Source organism: Onychomys torridus, chromosome 1, assembly GCF_903995425.1.
Source record: "Onychomys torridus chromosome 1, mOncTor1.1, whole genome shotgun sequence".
Lineage (NCBI taxonomy): Eukaryota > Metazoa > Chordata > Mammalia > Rodentia > Cricetidae > Onychomys > Onychomys torridus.
The window spans coordinates 115,992,498-116,010,846 of record NC_050443.1 but is presented as its reverse complement, the minus strand read 5'-3'; the positions used below and the strand labels follow the sequence as shown (position 1 = coordinate 116,010,846).

The 18,349-nt window shown below is 45.7% G+C and overlaps 1 protein-coding gene across 1 annotated transcript in view; it reads left to right on the top strand.

Moving 5' to 3' along the window:
- Positions 1–18,234, top strand: part of Tcerg1l (transcription elongation regulator 1 like) — a 193,156-nt gene extending 174,922 nt beyond the window's left edge. Inside the window, exons 10-12 of the mRNA XM_036197367.1 lie at positions 9,521–9,610; positions 14,058–14,176; positions 17,358–18,234. Coding sequence (XP_036053260.1) covers positions 9,521–9,610; positions 14,058–14,176; positions 17,358–17,514 — 366 coding nt within the window. The 3' untranslated portion in view covers positions 17,515–18,234. The remainder of the gene's footprint in view (positions 1–9,520; positions 9,611–14,057; positions 14,177–17,357) is intronic.
- The last annotated feature ends 115 nt before the right edge of the window (positions 18,235–18,349 follow it).

The following is an 18,349-nucleotide window of genomic DNA, read 5'->3' as shown; positions in this document are numbered from 1 at the left end:
GCAATTTCACAAGTCACTCATGCTCATGAGAATTTGATAGCTGAGCTCAGGAGACTTCTAGCTGCTTAAAGAATGAGCCATAGAAAGGTCACGCTTTATGGACTGAGTGATTAACAAGATTTTTATATTGCATTTGCTGAGTACTTAGTTCAGAAACCTGTGTGCTTATGGAGTGGTGAAACCAGGCATGGAGGATTTCTAATATCTACAAAAGGCAGGACTTGGGTTTTCCCAGGGGATTATGAGCTAGGGAGGGGCTCTAGTTATGTGCTTTTGTAGCCAGCAGGAGATGGCTCAATAAAGGTTTCTATTTTATTTATTTAGTTCTTGTACAAGCACAAATCACAAGGGGACTTGTTAAAAAAAGCTGTATTTAATTGAGTAGCTGGTTTCCAGCTTTCCACTTCCTGTTTAGCTGAGTCCATAGGAGACAGAGAGTTGGGAGTGTCTTTTTCTGTAGCATCCTTGGTGCTCAGTGTTGCTTATCCAAGGCTGGTAAGGGAAGTCTTTTTCAGTGTGCTGGACCTAAGCAAAGCAGGGTCTCAGAATTGCCTCTGGGTGCTCCCAGAATCTGTCTGTCTGAAGAAGTGGGCCTCATGGACACTGGCTGATACCATAGCCAGTTCTAGGAAAGGCTCTGGAATTTGAGTTTACAATTATGTCAAAAACCAGAAAGGATTTATTAACAAGTTACTCATCACATAGTGGTCATTGGTCAAACTGAACAGCAGGATCACTATGGAGCCCTTGTGAAGCCAGTGTGGACAATGTGGAATAGACAGAGGTTCCTTAGTCCACCTCTCAGTTTACAGCAGAGGGCACATGATACCCCTCCCAAGCGTCTGCATGTTGATATCAAGTAACGTATCTGGTTCCCCTTCCTTTCCAAGGCATATAAGCACATGGCTATCATCCCTTTACAGATTGAGCAGCACCAAGATGGTGCTTGAAAGCATGGGCTTATTATCATGGTCACAAGAGTGCTCATGCATACGTGGTCCTGAGGGCCAGTGCCTGGGTTTGCTGCAGGTCCTTGAACTTAGGGGAAAATATCTGCTCTGTGTTCTTGAGGCAGGTCTTAAGTGTCATGAGCATGGAACATCTTACCAATAAAATGAAGTGGCATAACCCACATTTATCACAGAAAATAAGAGGTAAACATACCAAATTGTTTGTTAGTAAATTAATCAATTTTCAGAAGAGTACTAAGAAAAAAGCAACACAACTCCTACCCTAAAAACAATTATTTACTGGTAGAGTATACTTCACTTCAGACTTTCCACCCTAGAAATAGTTTCTATAGGCTCAGTGGTGGGACACTTGTGTAGAATGTGAGTTCCATTCCTAGCACCCCAAAAATATGAAATAAAATTTAAAGAGACTTTTAAAAATCAAGACTAAGACTTTTATAGTATATCTGATACCGAGTTGCAATTGGACACAGTTGAACCAATTTCTTTTTCTCAGTTAATCCCATAAGATTCAACTTAACTTACAAATGTGTTACATACAATGTGTTCTTCTAAGTAGCTCATAATTAAATTAGTATGAACTCTTATGAAAAATCTCTCTCTCTCTCCCCCTCAGTGTGTGTGTGTGTGTGTGTGTGTGTGTGTGTGTGTGTGTGTGTGTGTGTATGTTGGAGATCAATCCCAGAATGTCATAAAGTCTAAGTAAATACTATATCTTTGAGCTACATACCTGAGTGCCTGGAAAAATACTTTTGATGAATAATGGGATATTTGATGAAATACCACTTATTATCAATTTAGAAAACCTGGATCCATTTGGTACATTTTCCAATGTTGCTGTTTAAATAGTATTCATTGATCCACACACATATAAGTGAGAGTGTGTGTGTGTGTGTGTGTGTGTGTGTGTGTGTGTACCTGTCTGTATGTGTGTCTGTGATTTATTTCCTTCTGAATATAAACATCTGACTTCTGTTATCACATTGTTTTTGAAGAGGCTGTTCTAATTCAATATAGTCTCCCACCAGCAATGTCTGAGAACTCCTTACAGTTTGTTTTTTTTTTTTTTTTTTTTTTTTCAGCATACTCGACCATCACCGAATAGCAAGAAGGTTAAATGTTTTCTACTTAGTCTTTTTAAACCCTCTTGGTTCATTTGTTTCTCTTGACCTCTACGCTCTCATTCCTCTTCCCTGGGTTTGCTGCCCTGGGATTTGGCCGTGTAGTGCCTCAGGTGTGAAAAGGGCCTTCTCTCTAGAAGGGATTGCATCAGGTTCCAATCCTTGGGGGAACTGTGGCCACCTGTTCTGATTTCCAGATAGAATAGCAGTCTCAAATGTGAAAATAATTCTCAGATCAAATGAAGTCAGCTGAGTGTGGAATAACCATGCAAAATTTTATTTGTAAATATAGAAATAATCGCCAAAGCTATACAGTACTGTGAGCAGCAGAGGCAAGGCTCAGAGTAGTGTGCTCCAGTGTGAAGACAGTGCGTCCATGCTAGTGGCAGCCCTGCCTTGGGCTCCAGGACTTACTTCTTTGCCTATAGTTCACCTGGCCTTATCTGGGCTCCAAGGACCATTCCTGCTTCCACTCCCTGAGGTACACTCCCACCCAAGAAGAAACCCATTTCCCTAAACTTAGAGGAATCTGGTGAAAACCCAGGCAGCTTCTACAGGAGTCTCCCATACTCTGTGTACCCCGTGTTTACCAGCTCACCTGTACATTCTGCTCTCACTTCTCAGATACACCACCTATGCCAAGCCCTTGTGCCAGAGCTGTGCTTAGAGACCTCAAACAGTGATCATGACATCACCTTCAGCAATGGAGAAGGCGACCTCTCACACTAGGCCTGATTCTTTGGTTCCCTTTACAACCTACCTGTTCTTGTCAGGGACATCAGAGCCAGAAACAAAAGTTCCTGAACATGCTCAGGGACTCCATTAAGGAGAGCAGAATTTAAAAGAAGCCAGATTCCATCCCTACAGAACCTGCAGGGAGTTACGGTGGCTGAGAGGCCACAGGAGAGGACATTGGGAAGGCATGGAGTACAAGCCAATGCTCCTCAAAACTGAAGCCCGTCCATGTGGAATTTGAATCTTTAGGACATATATTGGTTATCTTTCTCATTGCTGTAATAAACTACCCAAATAAAGCAACCTAAAGGATAAAGGGTTTATTTGAACAAATGTTTTGAGAAGAAAGTCTGTCGTGATGGGAAGGTACAGAGGCAGGAGCCTGAGCCAGCTGATGCCATTGCCTTTTCAGTCAGGAAGCAGAAGGTACAGAGGGTGTAGAGGTTGGGCTATAAAACCTCACACCGTCTGGGCAGTGGTGGCGCACGCCCTTAATCCCAGCACTTGGGAGGCAGAGCCAGGTGGATCTCTGTGAGTTCGAGGCCAGCCTGGTCTAAAAAAAAAAACAAAAAACAAAACAAAACAAAAAAAAACCCTCACGCCCTTCTCCCCCATGACCCACTTTCTCCAGCAAGGCTCTACCTTTTAATGTTCCACAACCTTCCAAAATAGCCTCACCAGCTGGGGACCACAAAAACATGAGTCTGTGTTGCGGCGGGGGCTGGGAAGGGCATTTCACATTCAAATTCCAACAGAACAGAGCTAAAGGGAAAGACATCTGTGAGCCTTCTTCAGTGTGGCCAAGCTTCCAGTGTTCTCTGTCACTTCAGAGCCTTCCTGACCCCTGGACTCAGGGAGGAAGGACTTCCAGGAGGGGATGGAAGGGAGAGGATGGGAAGGGGAGTGCACTCACATGTACTGAGAAGAAACTTAGAGGGTTGGGGGACACATTCATGACCAAGAGATGCAGGGGGTTCTCGGCAGCTGTAACAACAGACTACTCCACATACCTGTCTGTTTTTCCTGTGTTTTTAACCAACATAAAATAATTACATCATTGCAGTGAATAGAAGCTTTATTTATGCATTGTATTAGCGTCTAGGAAGGAGCTTGGAGCACCAGTCCTGTTCTGGCTTTATCTCTGCTTGTGGGCCTGGGACTGAAGGAAGGGGTGAGCCCTTTGGGGAGACTGTGACAGAGGCATGCCTTGCTTTGGAGGTCCATGATGCTGTCAGGAGTTGAATGTCCTGGAGTCAGAACACTTCCTCAGAAGGCAGTTTGTAGCTAATGAAGGAGAAGTCATTTCTAATTGGCTAAATAGTTGAAGTCCACGTTTAGGGCAGCCATCTCAATATACCAGGGAATTGAGAGAGACAATACAGTGCTTGGTAATCAAATTTGGTGGGGAGCATTAGTGTCTGAAGTAACTGGGTTTGTGTCCGAGATGGAAATAAACCATATGAAGAGACTCCAGCTCCTGAATGCCAGGCCACCTGTCAGTTGCTGTCAGTGATGTCCAAAGATCACAGGCTTGAGCCCTGACTATGACAGAGGGGAAGTGCAGATACATGAATAGATGCTATAAGTCAAATACTCCTGCAGGAATGATTGGAACCCCCATTCAGGCATCAATTGGGACCTGAGGTGACTACTAGTGCCTGGATTCTCTACCCTGGCAAGATCCTCTTGGGGGCAGGGATTTATCATACAGCCACTACTTTGGCTTTTTTCCCTGAGCATGATAGATCCCTATATTCTTTGTGGCCCAATGATTGGAAAATACAAGACTTTTCAGCTGGAAAGATGAAGGGAATATTCTGCTTACTGTGACAAGATGGTTAATGACAGCCCTGGTCACTCCTACATGTCTGCTCAGGTCTGACCCACAATAATAACCCCAGGGCTGTCAGTGCCTGATGGGACCTGCATGCTTGTACTTCTGGCCATCTCTTAACTTGCCTGACCACTTTGTTTAAATGAAATCCATTTGTCTCAAAGCTGCATCATGGCCTGGAGTAGCACAAAACTGATTTCCTCGGTTTCTGGAGAGGCTTGGCTAGTGCTGGGATGGAGACAGAGTGGTTTACTCTGGCTGCATTTTGTAAATGCTCCCCTCCCAGGTGGTAGTTCCTTTCCATGCACAAGTCCTTAATCCTGCCCTGGAAGGTCTGATGGGACCTCCCCTACTCATCTACAGAATGGAGAAGTAGGCAGATGTCAGGGTTTGGCATACTTTGAAGGGTCTTGTCCTCTACACACTTTGTTTGCCCAGAGTAGATGCTCAGGGGGTACGTGGGGCCCACAAAAGAAGCGGGTCACATCCAGGCTTTCTAGAAAACAGCCACATTAGAACTGGGAATGGATGTAGGATGAGACCAGGAGGTTGCTGGGTGCCCAACTGAAGAGGTGATGGATTGAGGAGTCAGATGGAGAGCTGTTGGTGAAGGCTTAGGCTGTGGGTGGAGCAAATGATGTTGGGTGAGGGGAACTACTTGGAGATGACATTCTTCATCCAGACATCATGTGACCATCGCCAGATGCTGCAACCTGAGGTTGCTATTTGCCACTCCATCTGGGAAATATTTCTGGATTTTTCTACAAGGTTGTTTGTACAGGTTGAACAATGGAGATCTCAATAATATGAAAATCTAAGCTCCTGCAGCTGCAAACAGGCCACCTGTTTCTCCTGAATGGAGGATTTCCCTATACCCAAGTTCTGACAGCACTAGCTCCTCAAGACACAGTACCACCCAGGGTCTGCAGCCTCAGGATCCTCCGACGTTGCCTAGGAGATTGCTCCTTAGTGTAGGCTTCAATATGATGGTAATGTCCATTAGGGAAGGACACTCTCACCCCAACCACCTGTAACCTTGTGGCACCCTCTCAGGGCCTAACTTTAGGACAAACAACTCTAGTTTCCTCAAGTGTGGAAGTGGTTAGATACCTGGTGACCCAGAGAACAGAGATGAAGTACAGGGGACCCAACTGCCATCTCTGGGGAGAGATGCTGGAAGTAGAGACAGGGCTACTCACCTTGGTTCATGAGGAACACTGTCTACATTCTCAGGATCCTGATGACAGCAGATGACACTGAACGTTGGATTTAGTCAAGAATGGGGCTAGAAACGCTAATACTGTCCCACTGGCATGGGCAATAGCAGATAGATGGATGTGCTCAGGGCCTCTGGATATCAGACAGGATCACAGAACAGGGCCACAGAGAGGACTGAGGACACATGTCACTGTCAGAAACAGGGGAAACACCATAGAGAGTAGCATAAATGGAACTGAAGAATTCAACCATTTGAGACCAAATCAAGTAAAACGCTAGCAAATCAAAGAAGCATTAGGTGACAGAGTGAGGGTGGTGGCACGGTCCAGAAAAGCAGGAGCAATGGCATGGGTCTCTGGACCCACAGAGTGGGCAACATGCCAGCGTGGCCCTGCAGCTAAGCAGCCTCTCCCTTAGGTGAGGGTGGGGTGTGTGGAGGGTGATCCATGCTCTCAACCCCAAGCCCTGGAGCTGAGAGCTCTAAGACTCTAGTCAGCAGTGAAATGATGGATAGCTATCACTTTGACCTACTGGCTATGGTCATGAGCTCTGAGGCAAGAGAAAGCTAACCCTTGCAAAGTGGGTATCTGGACCCTGGCTACCAGCTTGTCTGATAAGACAGAATACCCATAATACATATTCCATGAAACAGGTTTATTACTTACAGAGAGTCAGCCAGGATGACACAAACCTGAGATCTCTATAACCTGCTCTAAGGGGCCAATCAGCACGTACCTCCTTGCAGTGTGACTAAGGGACCCCAGAAAGGAATCCATCCTGGGCTTCCTGTCCTGGGCGTAAAACATACTGGGCTAGAGCTTTAAAGGGCATCCTGCTTATGGGATAAGGAGCAAGGCAGAGCCTGCTGTGTTGGACATGCCATCTTGGCATGAGAAGTTATTCTAAGTGTGGACTGGGGGAATAGAACTGCCCCAAAGTTTCCTAGAGAGCCATCCTGCATCACTTCTCGTTACAGGAAGACAGACAGTAGTCCTGCTGCCTACCTGAGTGACAGTAGTCCTGCCTCTAATTATTCTGAAATGTGGATCCATGTTTTGCACAGTTGCATGATAAGGAAGGGATTATGTGTGCACTTCTGTATGTGAGAGTGTGTGTTTATGTATGTATGTACTTATGTGTTGCTGGTTTTGTTGGTAATGTATTCCTATACGGACCCATGAACATGTGTACACATGTCTATTTGCTTGCTTATAGATGCATGACATTAATGTGTGCCTGTCCACATGTGTTCATATGTGGTGATCCATGTGTCTCTCTTTGTCTGAGGGTTTTTTTGCATGTGACTGCAGTATGTGAAGAATAAGTTATGTGTACATGTTTTCAAGTATGATGTGTTTGTATGTAAGTGTGTGTGTGTGTGTGTGTGTGTGTGTGTGTGTGTTTTGGTTGAAGTAGGTCCTTACCCAGGACTATTTCAAGGATGTGGATTAGTCACCTTGGGTCACTGTAACTACAGTCTTTAAAGGACCGGGGAGCCCATGACAGCACAGTCCAGTCCATGGTGACAGGACTCTGTGGCTATCCACACCACTATGAAGCAGGAAATAAAGCAGAAACTAGGGTACGCCATTCAAAGGACTGCCCTGGTGACCTATTTCCTCTAACTAGCCACTGTCTCTGAAAGCTTCCATAGCCTCCCAAACAGCTCTGTGAACTGGGTAACACATGCTCAAAACATGAGATTCAAACTGAAGCAACATGAATGGGTTGGGTTTTGTTAAATTTCAGTGACTTTCTCCCCACTTCCTGCCAGGACCCTATCCCCTACCTGATCTCTATGGCTTTTCAAATGTGAGTCAGACCTGATCTTTCTCATCCCATTGTCCTCAGGATAGCGTTGGGGTGGTGAGCATTTCAGAGTCTCCTGCATGTGTCTCTGTGCGTCTACTTGTCCCCAGCCTCCCATAAACTCTTTCACCCCAACCCTGTCTAGCCCGCGGAATTACCACCTTCTCTATAGCTCATGAATGATGCCCTTTTGTCTATCCTCTCAGGTCCCTTCCCAAGTCTGGATGAGAACCTGTGTTTCAGAATGGTCCTTGGGAGCCTCTTGGTTTTCTCATCTGTGTTACCCAAGACCAGGGCCTTTCTGATAAAAGGGTCTTGATTTATTTTCTTTACGTCCTCAGTACACAGCATGAGGTCAAAGCAGAGTCAATATTAAGTCGATGCTTTTAAATGAACAAATTATTTTTAAACGACTTAAACATTCCCTTGTTTATCAGCTGAGAGTTTGGAGGCAAGAGCCTCTCAGTGGCAATGTACCGATGCCCAGGTGCTGGCTTCTGTTTCTGTTCTCTGATTAAGAAAACCAGGGCTTTTGAGAAATTGGCTAAGACACATAGTGCACAAAGGAGCCTGGAGCCCTGGGAAAAGCCAGCAAATGAAGTAATGCCTTCAAGACAGGATATGAGCACAGTAGAGACTAGAGTCTACAGCCCAACCACAGAGCTCTAGACAGCTGGAGCTGAAGCAGCTGAACAACAACAACAACAAAAAAGGCAGCACAGGACAGTGATGGGGAGGTGGGGTGAGCCACACATCATTTCTAAAGAAAGGCCAAATACAAAAGTTACCAGAGAGATGCAATAATATCCTGCCAAAAGGATTCCAAATCACCCATAGAGGCAGAGTATGACCTCCTACATAAGAGCTACATATGGCTCCTGCCAAAGTGTATGCAAAGCGCCCAAAAGTGACCTACCTGTCCAGGTGACACTGGGCACCACCCCAGTCTGGGGCCTGGCTCCCCATCATTAGTGAGTCACAGGGGTGGGGTAGACTTTGGATATGATGTGCTGAAGCACCATGTTGGCTCTGTGGTCATCCTCCGGACTGAAAGAGTTTTGACAAAGCCAGAGCAGCAGCTCATCTGCCAAGGATCAAAGTCATCAGAAAAAGGAGAGTTTGGGAAAATGACCCCGGGTGGGGAACCCTTCGCGGATGTGACAGTCCTTACACCATGAAATTCTAGGACAGAAAAAAAAAAACAATCGAGATAGCTAAAGAAATCCAAATGATCTGGGGGCTTTTGTTCAAAATGGTGCCAGTTTTTACGGTGCCAGGCCTAGCTCATTGATATAAGATTTCAATGATAAAAGACACCTGGAGGGAGGTATGGAAACTGCCTGTACTATTCTTCAGCATTTTCTATAAATCTGAAAACCACTGTAAGAAAAAAAAAGTAACCTATCTAAGAACTAGAAAGAGAACTGCTGAATGTTCATTTTAAAAGATCAGATGAACATCCGCTAAGACCAGCCTGTTTGGAGGCCTCCCTACACTGTCGGGGTCTGCAGGGCTCTGAGAACTTCTGGGAGCCTCCTCTTACCATTCAAGATATGACACTGAAATGCCCCTGCCCATCCTGGAGGAAGCCAGGCTTACGGATCAGGGCAGGGTCCTGGAAGACTCCAGAAGTATTTGTGTCATTTGTCTGGAAATTAAATATCTAATGTTTTTCATATTGATTTTCATGTATCCCACACTTACATAATGCACCTCTCTGAATCCATTGTTCCTTAATGCTGCTTTTTTCTTCTTTAGCCATTGATTATTTCAGCACACTCCAGTCTCAGCATTGGATGCTAACAGCAGCTCTATTGAATATATTTCTCCAGGTGTCAGCATTTTCTACTTGGGAGAAAGAATTACATAAGATTGTCTTTGACCCACGATATCTCCTGCTAAACTCTGAGGAACGAAAACAGGTAATGCTGGGGAGAGATGAGGTGAGCACTAGAAACAGAGCTGAAAGCCTGCTAAGTCCCCTACCAGTCTGGGAGCTTGAGAGTTACGCTGGAGGTTCAGAGGAGGCTCATGCCTGGAACCGTTCTGTTCTGTCCTATGTCTGGTTGTGACCCCTGCAGGGAATGACTCAGAATCTGAGATGAAAGTGCAATGTTTGGAGCATCAACCCCATTCCAAACGACTGCACTCAGTGTATTGGCAACACCATTGTGTATCTATGGTGTTGTGTTGTTATAGGGAAACCAGGAGAGGGCAGGGAACAGAGTCAGTGGAAGTAAAAGATGTCGTTCTGGAAAACAGGGTTCAGAAAAGGTTGGGGCTGGTCTGGGGTGGGCACTACCAGGATCTTCAGAAGAATGGCTTGCCAGAGGTCCGGCTTATTTGGGACGAACTCCCCACAGCCAACTCTGCCTTTCCAGGTTATGTAGACAAAGGGATGACTGGGAGGCAGGAGGATATGCTGTAACCAGGGAGGGGCTGGGACACCACACCTTAGCTGGGGCTGTGGGGCAGAATGGAGGTAAAAACTGTAAGGACAGAGTGTTACACGTGTAGTCACAGACTTAGCCAGACTCCTCTTGAGCAACCCTCGCCCCCTCCCCCACACCCCGCCTGTATGTTCAGACACAAAGCAACTACAGAAAAAGAAGGAGCTTCAGAGTTAGCAAAGAAGAAGACTCATTGCCAAAGATCTCCAGGAACCCACTGATGTGTGAGCTGGCAGATTCTTGTCAAGACCAGGACAAGTCCTAGTGAGTGTAACTTTATAGCAAGTCTGTCATTGGCTATAAGCAGACACTGAGATGGTGCAAATGACGCCCCTGGGTGGTCTCAGACAGCCGGGGACCCTAGGTCTCTCCTGCCCTACAACTAAAATCTCCTCCTCTAACAGGCTGAGTGGGGGCTGGGAAGCACAGGAGGGGCCTGAACTGGCCAGCTAGAATCTGCACCTTTGTCCTTCCAGAAACTTAGGATGGATTCTTTTCTAAGAGTTTTGTTTTTCTAGAAAAACTTTAAAGTGTGTGAGGACACTAAGCTCACAATCCAGTGAGCTTCGTTTTGGCTACATATATTTTCTCCTATAGCTAAAGAAGACTGTCGATTTTAATAATTGATACTATTTCACCATTTTGTTGCATTATTAAAAAGCAAAAAGTTGAATTGCTTTTCGTAGGAAAGAAAGCTCATCTATACCGTAAGATGCTGTGAGTTCCTGAGGCAGGCTCGCCTTGTGTGTGAAGAGCCATTCAACAGATAATGTGTCAAGCCAACCTATAAATATATAGGTTGTGCTTTTACAAATAGTCATTTTTGTTTGGGAGTGTGGCTTTGCTTTCTTTTTGGTGTGTGACCAGTCACTTTCTGCATGCCATTGGTACTTTTTAGAGGCTAAGGTCATTTTAGGAGAAGCAAAAGAAAAGCCTTGTTTAGTATGAAGTCCTCTAGTAACTTCAGTTTGATGCTTTAGTGGCATCCCTAGGAGAAGAAGGGCTCAGGTAGGAAGGAGTTGGTTCATGGACAGGATATCAATAACCATCATCCACTTCCTGGTGTCTAAGGGCAGAACCTTCTATATCAGATCATCCCAGGAAGCTAGAGACCAGGCTTCCATAGACCCTGGTCAGAGAGGGCAGATGTCAGCCTGAGAGGGCTGTTGCGTTTGTCTCTGCTTGAGCCGTCAATACTTGCCTAGGCATGTCTTCTGCATCTTGAATCATCTTACACCAAGAGTCCATTTAGCCAAAGATTCCAGAAGTCCCTGTGAAATCACCATGGGAGATATCAGTATTGTCTTAATGTGCTCCAGTGGGAAAGGAAGCCAGCCTCATGGTATTCATGTCCCAGGCCCTCCAGAGAACATTCTGACCCAATGCTGCTTACTTATGTCCCTGGTGCAGTCCTACAAGCAGGAGCACAGCATCTGCATGTGGAGAAGGAGCAGTGTCTGGGCCTCTACGAAGCACAATACAGATTACAAACTGATTGGAGAACAAGCATCAAACAGGATGCACACATCCCTCCCATGGTCGTGTTTTCACAGGGGAAAGCTAAGGCTCATGGTGTGAAGTTACCAGGGCTGCAAAGGATATGGAGTGAGCCTAAACAGAGAACCAGGCTGGGGGAGTGCTAATCAGTCTGGTTTCTATGGTAACGAGAAGTGTTTCATTTTATTACACCAGAGCCTACAGAAAATGAGATAACGGCCAGTGCTCTCTTTTAAAAAGTCGTGCTCCAATTTGGGTAAAACTGGTGTAATTTGTTAGAGGGGAAATATACCTGCTATTTTGAGTTATGGCAGCTTAAATAAAGCAACAGAGGAAAAGGGGAGAGAGAGGGGAATAATTTGATTAGGTGGATAAACGGTTCTAGGCAGGGAGGTATGTGGGCATTTCTCATATGCTCTGACCCCACAGTCAGCCAGCCTTTCTGCTCACATTTAAAATGAATAGAGCAAAACTTAGCTGATGATGGAGCCACACGCTTTTATTTGGATAATGGTCCTGCATTTGCTTCTTCTATCTGTTTAAATTAGAGGACTGCTGGAGAGCACACTTCACTATTTGCCTTGGAGGTAAAATAAGCCAATCATAGTCTTACTTACATGTGTATGCACACGTTCAAAATTTAAGTTGCACTCGTGAATATTTCACTTCAGTGCTGCTGAGTCCTCGGGAGGCGAGTAGTATTTCCTGCATGTTGTCCTGGAAAGGTTCATTAGTAAAGATGGGTTCTGAGCCAGGGGCATGACTGTGGCATCAGAAAGCTAAGGCAGGGGCATCAGGAGTTTCAGGCCACCCAGGGCAACGTAGTAAGACCCTGTTTCTCCCTCTTAAAAGATCAGAAACAAAACAGAAAGATATGAAGCAGTAAGGTAGCATCAGACTAGAGACAGTGATGGGGTTAAGTATGCTATCATTTCCCTTCCCCCTCTGTTACCTGACAGGGATGCTGGGGACCAGTCAATGCCTCAGATTTGCACAGGTTGATATGGACTATACTGGTAAAATTGCATGTGGGTTTTTATTGATAGTTTTATTTATGTTTACACAAGTATTTAAATGAGCTTCAGTTTATTTTTGAGTGTTCTGGATGCTTGGGTAGCATTATGATTAGAACAGCTCTGTCCTTCCCTTTCCTTGACTTTATGGTCTGCAAGTGACAATGTTTCTAATGTTAGAGCAACGCATAGTCTACCTCTGACAGAAAGGAGCATTTAGGCTGTGCTACATCCCTCAGTTGATGGAATGCTTGCCTCGCATCATGAAGTCCTGGATGACACCCTCAGCAGTGCAGAAGCCAGGCACAGTGACATACACCTGCAATCCTGGCACTCCGGAGGTGGAGGCAACAGAGTCAGAAGCTTGTAGAAAGTTTCGAGCCAGCCTAGAATCCGAGAGAGCCTGTCTCAAACAAGGGAAACAAACACACAAGCAACAACCATGAAAGAACAGTCTATGCGAGGCAGCAAAGGGAAGTTTCGTAGTCTTATGTGGCACCTGATCCCCAAGAGAAAACAGAGCAACACTGTTTTTACAACACTGGTCTGGAGTGATGAATGGATTTTGCACACCAGACAGTATTCTTATGCCCTAGGCTGGGAACAGGGTTTGCTGTTTGGTTATTCAAAATACACTTTCGGTCAGGTTTCCTCCTCGGTAATTTCTACCCTGATGGTTGGTACAGTCTGGCTATCCCTTGACATCCTTGAGAAAGGACCCAGCCACACCCTGAGCCTTCTTCATGCCCCAGGGTCCCACATGTAGAAGTGAGGCTTTCTGGAAACTAAAACATGAGACTCAGAGATGTCAGAGTTCTTCATGTTTACAAGTTCATGTCATTTCCTTTTTTTTTTTTTTTTTTTTGTGCTGAGGACCGAACCAAGGACCTTGCACTTGCTAGGCAAGTGCTCTACCACTGAGCTAAATCACCAACCATGTCATTTTCAAAGTGTCTGTGGCCAACTACGGAACCACAGGAAATGGGAAGAGTTGATTAAGCACTGTGGATGCTTAGACAGTGATGTGAGTGCTGGTAGGTTATGTGTCCTGCAAACATCACACAGAGTACAAAATGAGGAAGGGGGTACAGATGGAGGAGCGCCTAGCTTTTGGAGTACAATGGAGCTTTCCAGATCTGCCCCAGGACTCCTGAGCTCTGCTGATTAATAGTTGGCCCAGAAGTGCTGCCTGTGTGGAGGGAGAACACTGGACCTTGTGGGAACTGGGGCCTTGCTACTGAGAGGCCTCAGTTTTGTGGGCAGTATCAAAACACTGGAGCTTTGCTTACAGACCCTGTAGCTAGGACAATGATCTGCTTTCCTCGGATGTCAGGCTTTTGTGCTGGCTTGGGGATACAGGATTTTTCTCACAATTTTATGATAATTTTCTTCCATGCATGTGTTTCCAGATATTCGAACAGTTTGTCAAGACAAGAATAAAAGAAGAATACAAGGAAAGAAAAAGTAAATTGCTGCTAGCCAAAGAAGAATTCAAGAAACTTCTAGAAGAATCTAAAGTATCACCCAGGTATGGAGAGAGATATATGCCAGGTGATGTCTGGAGCCAGAAATGTGTCATTATTGCAGAACTTACTTCATTATAGCTAACATGCCAAAGATTTTGAAGCACTTACTAGAAAGACGTGTTGGCATCAGAGCCTTTGGGAACCTGGTGCTTCTCAATCTGGCAGACAGTGTGATTTGCTAAGTCATAGTCATTGCATTTCTGCTACAGACTTCAAAAGGTCAGCAGCCCTGACTCTGTGATCCAATGATCCTCTTGTCTCTGTCTTCTCAGTGATAGGGTTATAGGAGTGAGCAGGGCCACACCTGACTACAGGGGACTCAAACTCTAGTCCTTACACTTGGTCAGTAAGCAGTCTTAACTGTGCAGGCATCCTTCCAGCCTGTATGGTTTTATTTTAAACAGTAACTATTAACATTTTATTCAGAGTGCACATTACTTGTTCCTTTCTGTGAAGACACGGGCTTCCATAGTGTGTGCTGTAATGTGTTTGGTCCATAACTGAGTGTACAGTTAATACTGGCTGCACATTGCCCCCCAGATCCAGAGGACTTTCTGAATGAGAAAAGGCTGAGGCAGCTAGGACCTTGGGAGATGTTAAGGAAAAACCAAATGTGTGCCTGGTCATCTGCAGGGGTGGCTTCCAGTCAGAGAGCCTCAAGTACTGGTCCAGGCTCTGGGCGATTTGTCTACCCAGGAGTGGTCGTGAGAGGGAGGCAGGCACAGAGGGAGGGGTTCAGAAGCCCATTCTGGAACCTTGTTTAAGTTCTGGCCTGACGCGGCCCAGAGATAAGGTACTGGATATTCATGTGTTTTCACGATCTCAGCTGAATGGAAGTAACTGTACTGACCTCAAAAAGTGACAGAAGAGTCAGTCTTGCTGTGTGGCCCTTACTCCCCGAGCAGCACAGGGTACTCAACAGTGACCGTTGTTACCCTTGCTTTGTGTTGAAGGCTTTAGCTGATACTCTCTGATCCTCATTAGTAAGATGCTAGGGACAAGGCTGATGTCTCACAATGTGTCATGAAGAGAGAGGGGGCATAGGATGTCCTTATTGGAGAAAGACCTCACATACAACTCACACAACTCATACATACGCACCCATTGCACACATTATACACACACCTCACATGTCATATACACCACACACACACACACACACACACACACACACACACACACACATCATACATCCCATTACACACACATCATACATACATTCCCAACACATCATACAGAGTCACACACACTCACAGAACCTGAGTGAGAGGCATCGAATGGGCTTAAAGTCTTATTTAATACTAGATTTCCTCTTCAGCTGTGCTGTAGGTAAATGTTACTGTGTGTTTAAGGGATACAGCATGACTTGTGGGAAACACACAGACAGTAAAATGCTTACTACAGTGGAATATGTTAAAATATTTTAACACACACTTGGTATCTATTACTTTCATAATTAGAAAGCTGTTGATAATCTTTAAAGTAGCCAAATCTGCTCTAGGATGTTCCTTTTCTCTTCCTTCACTGCCACCTTGTCCTCCTAAGATGTGGACACTCAGTCTTGGGGTGGGCTTACTCAGGCTTTTGGGGGTATTTTCAGCAATAGCTGCTCCAGCCTCTTATGCTCTTGGCTACTGTCCAAGCTGGCTCTGGAGGTCTATCTCAAGTTCCTCCTGAGAACCCCATGGGGATATTGCAGAAGCAAGGGACCAATCTCATGCTCCTGGAAAGCCTAGCATACATATCTCTCCACTCAGGTGTACCCGGGGATGATCAGTGAATGCTGGTGCCCCCTTGGCATGGCCACAGGTACATGGCAGTCACTCTGATGACTTTCTGAGCTCCCCAGAGCCCACAGAAAGCTAGAACCACCCCTCAACTTAGCTGAGGCACACTGGGCTGTCATTCTCCCTCTTCTATGGTGCCTCTCTGAAAAGATGCCCCAAATGTAGTCTGGGTGGGAGCAGCATGGGCTGTCAACCTTGAAGAAGCCTTAACTTAACTGTGCAATGCTAGCCACAGCTGTTACAGGGCTAGAGGAGGAAGCAGGGTGGAGGAAATGGAGAGGGAAAGAAGGAAGTGAAGAAGAGGAAAGCCAGAGAAAAACTCTTTCCTTTCCGAGAACCCATGAAGCAAGTGCCCCTTGCAGGCAGAGCAGGAAGCCGGCCATTGGATGAGGAAGGAAAGGGGACCATGAGGAACCAAGTCCTAGGACCATCCTTTTAAATGTCCATGCCCATACACTCCGGCTAAAAGGGCTAAAAGCTGCAATAATTTAATACAATAGTTACATATGTGGAGGAAAATTTAAACTTCTCTAGAAAGATAATTGAGCAAGAAACAGTGATTTCCTATGCACACTGCATGCTTGGAGCCAACCATCCTCCATGGTGGGGACTCTGGGTGACAGACACAGCATAACTATGACGGGGAGGAGGGCTGGTTGGCTAATGTCACATCCCGAGCCCTTGGCCACTCCTGGAAGCCCCATGTTGGAATGGGCAGGTTGGGCCCAGAGCCTCTCCAGGTTCTGGTGTTGCTCTGAAGGTCTGACACCACCATCACCCCTGAAGTTTCCATGCTTAGTAGATCAATCTTCACCAACCAGGTCGTGCTGGCCTCTGTGGTTTCTTCAAAGGATCCCTCGTCTGGAAAGAGGATGCCTGCTGCATGGAGAGCCAAGAACTCCCTACCTGCTGGCCATGGTCAGGCACTCAGTGTCAGCAGAGAGTGAGAGCCAAGCAGTTATCAGTGTCTCTACCCCAGTGCAAGAAGGTCCAGTTAAATTCCGTGTTAAGGAACCCAAAAGAGTGCTTCACCACTCTCTGGGTCTCTAGTGGACACTAGCTTCCCAAAAAAGACCAGAGCTCCCAAGGAAGAGTGGGTACCAACTAGGAGAAGAAGAGGGAGGCTTTGCTACGCAGTACCAGTATATGTGAAGCCCCATAGCAATAAGGTAAGGGCAGACACGGAGCAGAGAGGTGCATGGCTACAGCAGCATTGGAAATAGGGCTCCTGAGGCCAGAGATGTGAGAGTGAAATCAGGTTGCAGCCCTGCAGGACCCAGCCCCTCTCAGCCTGTTGACCTGCAGGAGTCCTGTCCCTGGGAGCTCCTTTGTCCTGTTGAGAGAAACCAGGACTCTTTCTCTAGGAAGCTGTCTCAGAAACGTCTTTATCTTTCAGGACCACATTTAAAGAGTTTGCCGAGAAGCATGGCCGGGATCAAAGGTTTCGGCTTGTTCAGAAGCGAAAGGATCAAGAGCACTTTTTCAACCAGTTCATACTTATTCTGAAGAAACGGGACAAGGAAAACAGACTCAGGCTCCGGAAAATGAGATGAGTCTGAGCACCACGCAATACTACAAGGGGCAGCTGAGTGTGCGCATGTGGGGACAGGAGGTGGCAGTGGCCAGCTGCTCTGCACAGCCCCAGACGGCCAGGGCGCTGGATGTTCTCAGAGAATTACTGTTTCATATTGAAGCTCCCTCTTTTGTACATTGTTCCCAGTTTGATGCATTTCTAATTGCCATGAGATGTCGAGTCCTTAAGTGTTTTAATTATGCAAATTACTTGTAATATACACAAATTATAAACCCACTGCAGGTTTGTGGCAAAGCAGAAGCAGGAAATGTTCGTAGTCATCTTGAGGTGTTGCCTCCACTCAGAAGGACTGTCTAGAACTTCCCTGAGATTTTTGTGAGTTATCCCCTTTGTGCAGGCCTCCCGTGCTGTTCCTAGATCAAGGCTCTTTGTTTCCTGAGTAGTAGAAATGGGTTCCATTATTCATCACAGTGACAACCAGACATTTGACACCCTTGTGGATTGTGATCACTTGCAGGTGGCTACATGTGACTGGCTTCTCTGAAAGTGTATTCAGGCCAGGAGAAGGGAGCCATGCCAGCTGTCAGAGGTCCTTCTTAAAAAGAATTATTTTGTACAAAACCATCATATTACTATTTGAGTTATTTTTATTGTATGCCCAGAGTTTGCATGAGAATTTTCTCATCATCTTTGTATAAAAATTTAAAATTTTTTTTAATCAATAAATATTTTAAACCAGCATGTTTTCTGGCTGAGGCTCCCATCACCATCTTAGACAGCAAAAATGTGTCAACTACAGACTTCCAAATTCAAAAGATTCCAGAGGGAGCTAAGTACATGTCATTCTGTGTCAG